This window comes from Leptosomus discolor, chromosome Z (assembly GCF_034619465.1).
Source record: "Leptosomus discolor isolate bLepDis1 chromosome Z, bLepDis1.hap2, whole genome shotgun sequence".
NCBI classification, from domain to species: domain Eukaryota; kingdom Metazoa; phylum Chordata; class Aves; order Leptosomiformes; family Leptosomidae; genus Leptosomus; species Leptosomus discolor.
Window position 1 is genome coordinate 67,769,885 of NC_141419.1, and position 14,887 is coordinate 67,784,771.

Consider the following 14,887-nt stretch of genomic DNA (forward strand, 5'->3'; position numbering starts at 1 on the left):
GCATAAACGCCTACACCTCCGGCACCACGCGAAGGAGCATGCTCGCCTTAGGAAACATTTAAACGCTGCACTGGAAAAGATGCTGCATAAACCGAATGCGTCGTGCTGATCCGCTTCTGGCTGCGTCCTGACTGCGTGCATGTCCAGTTCTGGAGGACCTGGCAGGAGATGACTAGGATAGTTTTTCACGACAGGCTGCCGCGCCTGTTAACCCAACCGAAGCACAGAGAGAGCACCTTGGCTCTTCTGAAGCCGAAGAACGCGCACTAAACCCGCGCTTTAGCGTATTCCCCAGCTCGCGAGCCTGCACACCGACGCGATCGGTTCTCCTACAGCACCCGTCTCCCAAGCGCGTCTTCGCACGACACGCACGGCCAAACCGCACGCAGCGTTGCTACGAACAAGCAGGCAAGAAGCGCCCCGCCGCTGCCCGCCGACGCGCCGGGGAGGGACGGAGGGACCCGCGGGGTCTCCCCCCGCAGCGCCGGGGCTGTTTTTCCCCGGGTGTCCCCCGGGCCCTACCTGGTAGCGGCCGCTGAGGAGCTGGCTGCGGGAGGGGGTGCAGAGCGGCTGGGTGTAGTACCGCTCCAGCCGCACGCCGCCCGCCCCCAGCGCGTCCAGCCGCGGCGTGCGGATGGCCGAGCCGTGCCAGCCCACGTCGCCCCAGCCCAGGTCGTCGGCCAGCACCAGCACCAGGTGCGGGGCGGGCGGGCGCGCCGCCGCCGGCCGCCGCAGGTAGAGGAGGAGGCAGAGGAGCAGGCAGAGCGCCGGCGGGACGCCCGCCCGCCGCGCCATCCCCGCCACCAGGAACTGGGCCGCGGGGACCGCCCCGCGGACGGACGGCGGCGGCGGTTGCGGCGGCCGGCTCCTCCCGCCGGGCGGGCCGGGCCGTGGGGGCGGTGGCGGCGGGGCGGGGCGGGGCGGGGCGGGGCGCGGCCGTCCTCGGGCACCGCCCGGCGGGGCTGGGCCCGGGCCGCCCCTCCGCACGGCTGCGGTGCCGCTGGGTCCGCGCCTGCGCGGCGGTGTAGTGGCGCTGCGGGGCGGGCGGGGCGGGGGCGGGGGCGGGCGGCGGCGCTTCAGGGCCGCTGGCTTCGAAGTCAGCCTAGGAAGGGCGATGGTGCGGTTGTTGCAGTACCCAGCAACAGCGGTGCTGGAGAGCCCTTCTAATTTTGTCTTAACTTTAATTCCGGCGTTAAACAAGCATGGAGCCCTTCCCAGGGGAACCAGGGAAGGCTGAGGTGCTTAATGCCTTCTTTGCCTCGGTCTTAAGTAATAGCAACACTTGTACTGGGGAAAGTCAACCCCCCAAGCCAAAAGACAGGGGCCAGAAGTAAAATGTCTTCCCTCCACAATCCAGGAGGAGATGGTCAGTGACCTGCTGCTCCACATCAAGTGCATGAATCTACGGGGCCAGATAGGGTACATCCTAGAGTGCTGAGAGAACCGGCAGGGGTGCTCACCAAGCTACTGCCCATCATTTATCAGCAGTCCTGGCTGACTGGGGAGGTCCCAGCAGATTGGAAGTCAGCCAGTATAACACCCATATATAAGAAGGGATGGAAGGATGATCCGGGAAATTACAGGCCTGTCAGTTTGACTTCAGTGCCAGGGAAGCTGATGGAGCAGATCATCCTGAGTTCCATTATGCAGCACACGCAGGACAACCAGGCGCAGTCAGCATGGGTTTATGAAAGGCAGGTCCTGTTTAACAAACCTGATCTCCTTCTATGACAGAGTGACCCGCTTGTTGGATGAGGGACAGGCTGTGGATGTCATCTACCTCGCCTTTAGTAAGGCATTTGACACTGTTTCCCACAGCGTTCTCCTAGAGAAATTGACTACTCTTGGCTTGGATGGGCATACGCTTTGCTGGGTGAAAAACTGTTGGATGGCTGAGTCCAGAGAGTTGAGGTCAATGGAGTTAAATCCAGTTGGTGACCAGTCACGAGTGGTGCCCCCCAGGGCTCAGTACTGGGGCCAGTCCTGTTTAACATCTTTATCAATGCTTTGGTTGAGGGGATGGGGTGCACCCTTAGTAAGTTTGCAGATGACACCAAGCTGGGTGGAAGTGTTGATCTGCTTGAGGGTAGGGAAGCTCTACAGAGGGATCTAGATAGGCTGGATTGATGGGTCAAGGCCGATTCCATGAGTTTCAATAAGGTCAAGTGCTGGGTCCTGCCATTCAGCCACAACAACCCCAGCAGCGCTACAGGCTTGGGGAGGAGTGGCTGGAGAGCTACCTGGCAGAGAGGGACCTTGGGCTGTTGATTGACGGCCGGCTGAACATGAGCCAACAGTGTGCCCAGGTGGCCAAGAAGGCCAAAGGCATCCTGGCCTGTATCAGGAATAATGTCAGCAGGAGCAGGGAAGTGATCGTGCCTCTGTACTCAGCTTTGGTGAGGCTGCACCTCAAGTACTGTGTCCAGTTTTGGGCCCCTCTCTACAAGAACGACACGCAGGTGCTGGAGAGGGTACAGAGGTGGGCTACCAAGCTAGTAAAGGATTTGGAGTATGTCTTATAGGACGAACGGCTGAGGGTTCTGGGGCTGTTTAGCCTGGAGAAGAGGAGGCTGAGGGGAGACCTTATTGCTCTCTACAACTACCTGAAAGGAGGTTGTAGCGAGGTGGGGTCAGTCTGTTCTTCCTAGTAACAAGCAATAGAACACGGGGAAATGGCCTTAAGCTGCACCAGGGGAGGTTCAGGCTGGATATTAGGAAGGATTCCTTTACTGAAAGGGTTGTCAGGCATTGGAACAGCCTGACCAGGGAGGTGGTGGAGTCACTATCCCTGGAGGTATTTAAGAGATGGGTTGATGTTGTACTTAGGGACACGGTTTAGTGGTGTTGGTAGAGCTAGGACAAAGGTTGGACTCCATGATCTTGAAGGTCTCTTCCAACCAAAACTGTTCTATGATTCTAACTGCATGCTTGTGTTTCCACAAGCTGTGTTTCCAAGAAGTCAATATAACACTTCAAGTAGAGGACACAGTGTATTCTGCTACAAGCAACTGGACTTTTACTTCTGTCTTCGTACATGAGACCATAGCAGCTCATCCAGGTTTAACACTACCAACAGAGTTTCTTCCATGCATAAGCAAAGTGGGGCAGCTGCAACACCACCATGGCCTTGCTGCTTGCCACCCTGTGCTATAGCCTGGGAGAAACAAGTTGGCACCGTCATGAAGATGCAGCTGAGCTGTGCGAGTTGGCAATTATTCCTGTAGCAGAAACTGCATGGTCTCTCTCATGCCATCATCAGCTGCTGCTCTCATCCCCTCTCCTGTCTGCCCCTTCTGCAAAATCATGAGCAACCCAGTGCTTTTTTCTTTTCATTTTGTCCATACGGACGAGAAGCCTTGATCTAGGTCTGGCTGTAAGATGGTGCGTGTGACTGTTATTGCATAAGAAGGAAGTGAAGCAACCCAAAAGCAGAAATAACAGCTCTGTCCACAGGACTATTTCTTCAAACCATGTAATCTCCTAAAGCAACATTGCAAACGACCACTACCTTAGTTACACTCTTAATGTAAAGCCTAAGACTGTGAAAGGACAGAAATAGCTCTAATCGATTTTGTTCATCCGTGGAATACAAATAAATTTCAGTGTCCAGTTAAAGCTCAAGTAACTATGTCTTTCATTTTTAACTGGAATGGTACATACGTGCATTCCCAAATTTATATAGTCATTTGGTAACAGGTGAAAGAACAAGCCACACTAAAAATCCTATTTCTTGGTAAGAATGCCAAATATTGAGTATGCTAGACTCCTGTCTTCTTTTGATTGACAAGTCTTTGTAGAAAGGTAGTTCCTGCTCCTATGAATGAAGTCTGGTGGATAAGTCTATGAAGTTACCAGATTTTTTTTTTATAAATCCCAAAGGATTCCCTGCTGGCTTGAAAACAACAGCAATGATGAGTGATGCTGCATTTTTTTCTACAATAAGAATGTACTGTAGTCCACAGCTGGTATTGGAACAGGAAGCGACAGGACTATCTTAAAGTCAGTTTTCCCTGAACTAAATTCCAGGATTGCTGACAAGCTGGTATGTGACTATGACTTATATTTTCTTTGTAGAGACGTGATTCATGCTGTTCAAAAGGCTGCAAAGTTCCAGTTTATCTTGGTTTTAGTTCATATCCCATCACAGTTGTCTCACTGTATTGTTTATTTTACTAACTTCTTCCATGCCATTTTTATATGTAAAGTTCCATTCAAATATAAGCATATTCTCATGGAAACCATTCTTGTTCATTCAAAATAATTACTTTTAAAATCTACACAGTGCTGGTGAAATCAGAAATGTTGGATATGCATTTTGCAATAAAATTCATAATAGCTATTCACCTAACATGTTTCCCAAGTGATCACGGTGTTCAAGTGCAGCTGAACTCACATTCCCTTGTAGAAGAGTCTCAAGAGTTATTTGCTGGTTATCCTGCACCACCAGAATTGGACAACCTAGTAGGCTGCTCATCAATTGAACCATCTGAAACACACACAGCAGATACTGCAGAGTCACCATCTGGATGTTGCTGCCTGTCATATTTTCTCAGTGTTTTGGGTGGAGTTTTTATATTACTAGTTGAGGGATTTGGAATTCCAATCAGGAAATACTATTTATATCAGAGAGTATTCTCTTGAATCAAAAGAATAAATCCTGGAAATGATCTGTGTTCAGTCCCCTATGTTTCAGTCTACCGTTTCTGAATTTGGGATTGAATAATTTGGATGCTGCTTTGAGGTCAATGATTAATCAAGTCACTAGAGTGACACACAAGATTATGGTATCCATGTTGATTTGTCATTCCACACAAAGGATGAATATGGCACTCCTTGCCATAGCATGTGGGAACTTGGAACAAAAATTCAAATGGTAATGGTAACATCTACGCTGGTGTACCAAAACTCTCTGGATGAAAGAAGAATAAAGGAAAATGACAAAAAATATGTCTGAGAAAACTGCCTTTTGACATGTCCTGATCTCTCTGCACACAGAAATTTCAGTATTTCAGAAAATTTCCTAGATGACCAACTGTCATTTTTCCACCTCTTTACAGGGGTGTCTCCTCTGTTAGCTAATGGGGTTGCAGAAGACTCAAAGATGTCTCTGCCAGTTTTTCAACCCTGGTATTTCTCTGTGATTTGATAGAAGCCCTCTTAAAACGTGGATGTACTACTTAAACATTCTTGCTCCTATTCGCTTCCTCTTGCTGTATCTTGACACCACAAGTTTATGCAATACCATATCACAACTTGTAATGAAAAGAAGCAGTGACAGGAAACTACAAAAGCTACTGAACACTTCCCTCTCCTCATTTCTTCAGGTTTATAATTTTTTTTCATAACCATGAAAGATTGACTTATATGTGTGAACCTCTCTGTGGACATGATTTGTAAAGCTTCATCCCGTCACAATTTAGTTTATCCATGTCGTGCAAAGTGCTGCAGTGTTGAGCTATGCTAATAAAGAGTAAGCTGACTTGGGAATCAGAGCAGTAAAAAAGAAGTTATGTCAACTTGGAAAGCCCCATCAGACTTAGGGCTATCGTAGCTACAGTGCTTCTAATACTCAGCCATGCTTGCTTAAAACTACTTCAGGTATCTCTGCTCCTGAATGCATTGTTAAAGAGAAAGCACAGTCATTCTTAAAAGGTAACAAGCTCTTAGATACTCCACTTGTGTTACACATGATCAGTGATGAACAGTGAGCTGGTTTGGTCTTACAAGTTGGCTGCAGAAAAGAAACTTTATTATGCATTGCTCTGTTCCAGAAACAGCATGAGATATTTTTTCTCTGCTTCCCTAAATCTTGAAACTAAATGAAAATTAACTGGCCAAGGCTTGATCTGCATGAGGCTTGGGTAAAAACAGCTGTCAATGAGAAGCCCACAAGGAAATCAGTATTTGGGCCTATATAATACTACACTGTAAAATGAGACAGGTAGCTGTCTGCATCAGTTACAGGGAGAAATTAGGGGCTGGGAGGTTACAGCTGGAAATGTGGTACAAGCCCATGGAGGCAACAATTTCTGAGTTTACTTGACTGTAGGAATTACATCTGTGATTCATTACCTTCTGCTCAGGCTGCAGAAAGCCTACCCCTTCTGCACAATCAGGCAATCTGTTTGACATGTTAATGAATAGCACTTCTTTTTTCCAAGCTGAAAAAAACCTGATTCTAAATTTCAGTTTGGGATGTGGAAGGCTTCATTGAAACAGAATTTTGGCATAGCAAAGTTTACTAGGAAAGTGTGAGTGAGAGCTCTGTCTCAGGATAACCGTACACTCCAGGATATGGTGTCTAGTGAATTTACATGTTTTTAGGAAATACTGAAATTCAGAACTATGTTCCTAAAAAATGCTCTCCTCCTCCATAGTCTACATAAAACCATATAACATTGTCTTGTATTTTAGATTTCTTAAACACTCAAGAAAACACAGTGGCTAAGTGCCTCATTACAAATAACGTCATCTTTAGAGAAAGTAACATCTCCGGTCAGTTCAGCGAATTAGAGCGAAATCACTTGTGAAAGCATAACAGACAATAATTTCTGAATGGATTGTTCACTCAAGATAGCACTACATGCAAACCTGCCAAAGCTTATATATTTTATTTTGACCTGCTTTGTGAAAGATATTCAGAACAGAACAGCTGAATGTAATGTCAGCTCACTTTAGCAAGAGTAAGTGTTGCTTATTCAAATCATCTTTCTTTCTCCTGGTATGTTCTATTTATTCATTTGCTTCTTTGCGAAAGATTTAGAGGCACCAACTCCTTTGGAGAAAGTACATTTTGGACATTATTCATATGTACTTTGAAAATGTTTATCTCCAACCTTAAGGGGCACGTTACTCTTTGTAAACTGGAACTCATGAATATGTAACAGGATAAAGCTCCTCTGCTGTGGATTTAATTATATTTTTTCATTGCTAATATTTCTGCGTAACAACACATTGCTGTCGTCATTGCTGTTCAATCGATAATTAACAGGAAAAGGAAGAACTAAATTTCTCTGGTGTCAGTCTAGCACTTGAGATTTAGAACAGTAAATCCATGCTATGGTACTTCAAGTTCTGTTCAGAAATTGAACAATAACATCCTGTGTGTTGTAGAATATTACATGTAATCTGCCAGGTGATTCTTATAAAATAATGAAGCATGGGCTTCCTATAACCATTTCATTAAGAAGAACTACATTTTGGTCTTCTGTGAGAATTTCTGCCAGGTTGACACATGGGGAAAAAGCAGTAATGGTTCAGTTTACCTTCAATATTGCCTTTATTATTTTAGTGGTTGCTGGGATGTATTTCAGTTCCTCAGGAAGCATTTCTGTGTGGAAATAGTGAAATTATTTTAATGATAAGTTTGCAATGTCATGTTGTATGGACCCAGGATAAGCTACTTGACCCCAAGGGCAGGCAAAGAATGAACTGTGAGTGCCAAGGAGGAGGAAGAGTTTACTATTAGCTGATACCAAGAGCAATTTTCTCCTCTGCATTAATTCAGATTTGCCAGCCAATGTGGGAGCAAGCTGAATCAAGGATCTACTCATCCTTGCCGCTTTCTGGTCACAAGTTCTATGAAAACGGCAATGTGTACTAGTTCATGAGCTCTGCTCAGAGCTCTAATGCGAACAGCCCATATAAGGAAGCAAGAGGGTAACACCATTAAATTTCTCACTGATGTATGGCAATGAGGATCTTGTGTTTAGTAATCAGCAAATCTGAGTAGTTTGATTCTCTTAATTTCATGCATATCAATAGAACTATTTCCTACTGCACCATTTGCTGTATCCTCATCTGTGTTTATATTTTGGGACTTTCACCCTTTCTCTGAAGGCGCGTTCTTATGGGTTCGGTAAGCACCAGTGGCTCTTGTATAATGGTTGCTGGATAATTTTTCCCTAAAAGTTCAACTTCCAATTTCTGTCCAACTTTGCTGAGTTCTGTGGGAACATATGCAAAAGCCAGACTCTGTTGAGCACTATAGCTGAAACTTCCAGATGTGGTGTTGCCAACAACCTGAAAAGAAAAACAAACATTTATTTTCAAGATGCAGCAAGGTTTTCTTAAAAAAAAAAAAAAAAAATCAACAGCCTAAACAACTATACATCTCATACATTGGTTTTGGTTTATACGCTTCAGATGTCAATCAAGTTTCAAGTGTGTCAAGCAGTTCATTATATTCTCTACTGTGGGTGACATCACCTTAAACTGGGTAGTTTTTGCTGCTTGAAAAAACAGTCTATTCCTATTGTGTTCAATTAAGTTTTCACCAGAACATATACCATACATATGCATATGTTTGTTATATACAATAATTTAACCTCTAGTGAGTGTTTCAACACATAATCTGTGCTGAAGTATGGAGGCCCAAACTTTGCTGTTGTTTGTTTTAAGTGAATAGCAAAAGTATTGCAAGGACAATGGTGAACTTGCAGAAGAAAAGAATGGATGACAATACTTTAGGCTGTTCCAACTCTAGTTTCTGTGACTTGATGCTATTTCACATTTTCTCTGTAGATAGTTAGTCTTTGCTTCCTGCTTAAAGATTAGAAAGTATTTATAAAATCTTCAAATCCTTCTGTGTCAGTAAAATAAAAATAGTGCATTCACACTTGAAACACAAAGTTAGATTCTGTTCATGAAGAATTAAGATTAGTTTCTTGTAACATGATCTAAAGTCCTTACCTTGCCATTGTGCCACACGCTTTCATTGCCTTCTGGATCAACATTATCTGTTTCCAGGGTGAGATATACTAGTCGTCGCCTGAGTCCCTTTTCTTTAATCTGCATCAGTGCTTGCTTTCCTGTAAAGTCTGCTGGCTGAAGAAATAGAAGATAATGATGATATATGGTTATTAGGGTTCCGCAAAAAGTTTAGAGATGAAAGCATTTAAATTTATCTTCATTTGTTTTGCTATCACCTAAGTATTCTGTATGAAATATAGATTAAATCAAGTCTTTGACAGATATTATATCTTGTATCTTGGTATTTGTACGTTGGTACATTATGCCTTGGTAACTTCATTCATTCTATTATTTTTTCTAGATCTCAGTCCTTTAACATCCGTAATTCCAAATGTAGTAGGAATACATATATAGTGAGACATGTTACAAGACTGTCTGCTTAATTAAGGCTGTGAGCCACAAGACTATATATCATCTCAGTCTCTACAAAAAACCCTGGAATTCCAATAGCCCGAACCTAAAGTCCAGGCCTCCCTGTGTGGACACACATCCTTTTTGATGCCATCACCAACCATGGTAATAACAAGTTACTACTCCACTTCGGTGTCTCTGCCATGCTGCAGAGCTGGCAGTTTACTCCATATTCTTGTTTTAAGGTATGTATGTTTTTTTCCCATATCTAGCATTTTATGAGATAATGCTGCATGTTAAAGAATAATACTATCATTTGGAGTTCCCTTTTTCTGCTTGCCTAGAAAGTAGCAAGCAGATTATTGTATTTCTTGGCGCAGACTGCATAAATTTGTGACAAGTAGGGGGGGAGCCATCTGTAAGTCTCTGAATCCTCGAGTATATAGGACAGTATTTGTTGCATCTGATAATGTTGAGCTGGTTCCACTGAGCTAGCCTGATTTCGTGGCCAGGTTCACAGATATGAGCTTGTTTTGCCTACCAGTAGCTGTGAAGCTGACTTGTCTCACACTGTTATCTCCTAGATCTTAAATGTAAGTCAGATGACTTCCTTATTTAGCTGGCTGTGTAGAGAATAAGTTGGAAAAAGAAGCCATAGAGAAAAGAGCTGTTAAGAACTTTATGGTCTGGGACAGAATGCCTCAAGAACCAAAAAAAAGCCCCTTTCAAAAATGCTGACAGGTAGGACAGAGGATAAAATAGTAATCAAGCTGGATATCATTATTTCTGATAACTGTGCAGGAAATATTAGGAACAGTGGCTTACAAATTCTGTCTATTCATTTTTTTCTTTAAATGTATAGATCAGGCAGAACAAAAGATTTATAGTCAACCAATTTTCCTGATCCACCTGCCCCATGGGCAAGAAACATAATGGCAGTTACAAGGTCCTCTAGCTTTCCAGCCTTTGCTGAGAAGATGACTAGCAGCAAAAGCTATTTTAAGGCGGTTGATCTTGGGTCTGAAGCAGGAATTATAATAATTTGGTGAGTGTTTAAGGGAAAAGAAGGGAAATATTGTTGAAGATGTCAAAAATACTATTTTTGGTAATGTTCTTTAGTTTCTGTAGAGAATTATTGCACAAGAAAACACATACTATACTTGGAATAGATTATTATGTGGTTAGTTCATGTGTTCTTATTTCTGTATTTCTTGTTCAGGTTCACATATGTGTATGTGTAGGCTCAAAAGAAATTATTAAAACGATGGGGAGTTTTTGAACTTTGAAAGATCAGATTCTGTGAGCAGGCATGGAAAACAACTTATGAACCAGTTAAGGACCAGTTTGTCTGAAAATCAAGTTGGACCAACTGAGGATAAAGAAGATACTGCACATAAAGATCACAGATGGCACTCTTTGAAGAAAGACAGCGTGAAATACAGCTCAGATCAGAAAAAAGAAAGGACTTTGAGGATACACTTTAGAATGTAACTATCAAGATGCTGCTGGAAAATATAAAGCAAAGATCTCAGACCAGAAATAACGACCTACTGGTAGTTCCCTCTTGCTTTTCATAGAATTACATTTCTACTATGCAGGAACATTTATGAAAGGAAATACCTACAAGTGGAAACGCAAATAAGACTGTATATCATAGCATGGCACACAGACTAAAATGCTTCGCATGACAGAGAGAAATACCAAGGAAGTAAGTATGCTACAGGTATGCTTAGCACTGAATCAACTCCTTCCTGTACATGCTCATGGAATATCTGGTATTTAGTCACAAGGAATGTATGCGTGGAACTAAACACAAGTATTCAAATGCAATGTTATATGCTCTAGGGCTTATGGACTAGCCTCCAGCTGCTGCTCTGGAAGAGGTATGGTCCCTCTGCCAACACACTGCAGATATTAGTGATACAGTAGGCATCTAAAACGGCTGTATGAATGTCTGTGAATTCCCATCTTTAGGTCTCTTAGTAATAAAAGAGTGGCAACAGAGAGGACTCTCTCAGAACCAGTTTCCAATAGCATTCTTCTGCTGTGCCCTTTTCCTCAGTTGAGTCACTATAAGTTTTGCAGAACTGTACTTGGTGACTTTGGGAATGTCATATCACAAAGCGCTGATGTAGCTACTGCTATACTAGGTGCACGGCTCCTTTTTTTCTGCTGTATTTGGACACTTGCAAGTACATAGAGAGATGAAAGCCTTATAAAACATTTATTATTTTCATGTTTGGGGTTGTTGTGGTTTGTTTTTTTTTTAAACTCAAGATTTCTGGTTAATTTTTACCTCTATTAATTCCTCATTTAGAAATGGAAAAACAGTTTCCATAAAGGTTAATGCAGCAGTCATAATCAGAGCCTTGAGTATCACCTGGTAACAGATGTGTACTGCTTTAATAGGTCCCTTCCAGATTAACTCTACAGATGATAGTTAGCTCCTGTTAAAATACTAATTACTGGGACCTTGAGGTTGACAGCAAAAATGATTTTGACTTCCATTTCTTAATTACCTTTTAGATATGGAAACCATTACAGCAAGCAGCTAGCAGGCTTTAGAATCTATGTATCTCTGGATCATTTTTTGCCTGTTGGTTACAGATATAAAATTAAATTCTTACCCAATTAATTGCAACTGGGCCAAGCTTTTGACCACCTGGAATAAACCACTACATAGTTCTTATGCTAAATGGAGATGGATTTGGGGGCTTTCATTTAATGGGTTTGTTTATTTTATGTTCATTGAAGATTCAGAATATTCTTGTCTTTTTGGAATCATGGCTTGGAAAAATTACCAAGAGGCAACATAGAATTTAAACTCTGCAAGATACACACACACACACACACATACATATATATGTATATACACATACACACACACACACACTTTGCAAAAATGTTTGTATATAAATGTAGATGTACATATATAAGTGCACACACATATATGAACCTATATGAAGACAGATAAAAATGTATGTGTGAAAACATGCATATATAATGTATAACTGCAAAAAATATGTGTATATATACATTTTTTAAATGTTTAAAGCAATTTCTTAAGAAATTCTAACCATACGAGTCTGACTAGTTCAGTCTTTTTGTTTTGCACTTCTTGGGTACCCATGCCAATTGTACACCAACACATTTACACTATTATTCATTCTTCATTTATGACTGTGTGTGCATGAGGTCGCTCATTCTTATCAAAACAGCATTTTGGAAAATAATGAATTCAACCTCAGGCTGGCTATTCTTGGTAACAACTGCTTCCTGTTTCTAGAAGAAAAATAGTCAGTTTGGGTATTACTTGTATTTGTTTTAGCTTGTCACACTAAATATAATGCAAGAAAAAAGTTCCATTCAAAAGAGTATAATTCAATAAATGAATATTTGAAAAAAAAACAAACCAGAAGAAAAATAACAGAAACAAGGGAACACCCTAGACAATTCCAACCTAAAACAAACAAAAATTTTAAAACTGCTTTTATTGTCTCATAGTTTTAAAAAAATAATCACTTTACATGTAGTAAAAATGTAAAACTTTTATGACTTAGAGCAAGGGCAGTCCTGATAAGCTAAGCCTAAAATACAGAAGACTTTCCACTATTTTGGCATGAGCTCCCAAAGCATTAAGCTTTGGCAAATGTAATGTTTTTCACATAAAATCAAAACGCTTCTTAGATACAAGACAAAGGCAATATCTATTCCTTAGCTTCATATTCTTTAATTTGAGTGCAGTTTACCAGAAAAACAAAAAGATGGATTGTGCTTTCTACTTGTGATACTTGATACACAGGTTATAATGGAAAAACATATCACAAAGACAAATCAGTTAAGTTTTTAAAATAGCATATAGCTAAAGAGAGCCCACTGATTATCTCATCTATTGACATATTGTACATACATATATGCCTTTCCCTTTTCCTTATCAGACTTTTATCTTGTGTAAGTTACTGTGTGTTTGCTAGCACATGATAAAACTCCTTTCTTTTGTTTTTAAAGAATTGAGGAGACAATAACCAATGAAGCGATTTTTTATGCACAGTGATGTACCCTGAAAAGTTTAACTTACTGTGTTTCAAGTGTGCTTGGCTTTTACTGCCATACAGATCCTAATTCTAATCCCTTGTAAAATTCTTTTTTGGCTTAAGGGAAGCAAATAAATTGAAATTATTTATAAAACTTTCAACAATTTTATTTTTTTAGATTGGGCAGTTTAGCAGAATAACATCTAGGTATCTAGGAAGAAAAATGTCATATCCATTCAATCATAAGTGGCAGCAAAGATATGCAAATCTCTTAAAAATGAAATGTCATTTATTTGGTGTGTTACTTATGACTGCACGCATACAGCCAAATTATGTACACAAAGCCACTCAACTGAGTAAGGCAGCACCAACAGCTGCTGCGATCTGCTGTAATCATCACGTTACAACACACTGGAGACAGCATCAATGCAGTATTTTGAAATTAATTATTCTTAGTTGGATGCTCTTGAATAATTTCAGGGTAACACTCCAAATGATACCCCCCTCACCAGGGTGGTAACTGAAGATCATTTTCCTCCGCAGGTAGCAAATATTTGACAAATTGCTTTTTCTGTAGCAAGCCAAAGCTACAGTTTGCACAGCACAAAACATTTTTCTAAGGGAGATGTGGCCAGTTAGTATGTATGGCACCAGCACCACTGCATCTTTCATTCAATCTACCTACGCCCTTCTTGTATGCAAACAGCCAGCTCTAAGAAATTGATATGATACAAACAACTAATGAATTATTGGATGTTGGCTCAAAATCCCTAGCTTTGTGGGTACTTACTGCTTTTCATGACCCAACAAACACACTGGGAGTGACCTAGGTGTGCATTTTATAGAGATAACAAAATCATTGCAGATTCTTTCCAATGTGTTTCATGCTCTGTATAAATCTATGGAATAAATCCTGTTTTATGACCCCCTGGACATCAAATGAAGTAATCATGGAATATGGTTCCACTTTTAAATTTTAATTTGAATGGGGACAGAATTTAGGTGGAAAAGTACACTGAATAAATATTATAAGCATAATAAATGGGGATCGAAAAAGAGAGAGGAAAAAGAAGTACTCTTCCCCCCTGTCAAATACCTAGTACCTTTCCATCACTCCATCCTTTTTTCAGATCCCTCTGCTCTTCCCCAGGTTCCTTATCCCTTCTTCAGTAAAGTTTGTGCTCTTTCTTCTCCCTCCTCCCCCTTCCTTTCTTGTGTGGAGTAGAGCTGGCACAAAACACAACCTTATACCAGGTTATGAGTGGGGTCATTGGTCACTGCTGTAGTCATTCCTTTCAGAACAGGAAGGATACAAGTTGGAGAAGTGAAGGAAGGGCAGACAATTGCAATAAGGTGGAGTTACAGAAACTCAAATGTCGGCCTGTCCAGCAGCAAGCTGGAGCAGATCTGGACAGCAAGTGCCAGGCATTCCAACCCCTAAACCTGCCCTGTACAACCTATACTGGATTTTAGAAGTGAGAAGATTAAAATGAAACATTTGCTACAGTTTTGCAAACACAGCTCCCATTTTAGTCAGTGATTGTTTTAAGGCAGGTGGGGGGAGGAAAAAAACCCAACAAATAATTAGGAGGTGGAAAACATAACCAAATGGCTAGAAGTGGTTGTTTTTCTGCTTGTCCCTACTCATCCTTGACTCCATGTTTCTGAAAGCGTAGGGTGTTACCAGTTCAGAACAGTAGCATTTTACACTGGTGATAATACAAATTACATATGCTGCAGTGCTGCAGAGA

General features: G+C 41.7%; 2 protein-coding genes across 3 annotated transcripts in view; both read right to left on the bottom strand.

Moving 5' to 3' along the window:
* ARSB (arylsulfatase B) overlaps positions 1-795 on the bottom strand; it is a 63,813-nt gene extending 63,018 nt beyond the window's left edge. The window contains exon 1 of the mRNA XM_086479438.1: positions 523-795. Coding sequence (XP_086335564.1) covers positions 523-795 — 273 coding nt within the window. The remainder of the gene's footprint in view (positions 1-522) is intronic.
* Positions 796-7,806: 7,011 nt separating this feature from the next.
* The window catches only part of DMGDH (dimethylglycine dehydrogenase), a 45,995-nt gene continuing 38,914 nt past the window's right edge, over positions 7,807-14,887 (bottom strand). For both annotated transcript variants that reach the window (XM_086479708.1, XM_086479707.1), the window contains 2 exons: positions 8,692-8,826; positions 7,807-8,022 (listed from right to left, as the gene is read on the bottom strand). In XM_086479708.1, the coding sequence (XP_086335834.1) occupies positions 7,807-8,022; positions 8,692-8,826 (351 nt within the window). The remainder of the gene's footprint in view (positions 8,023-8,691; positions 8,827-14,887) is intronic.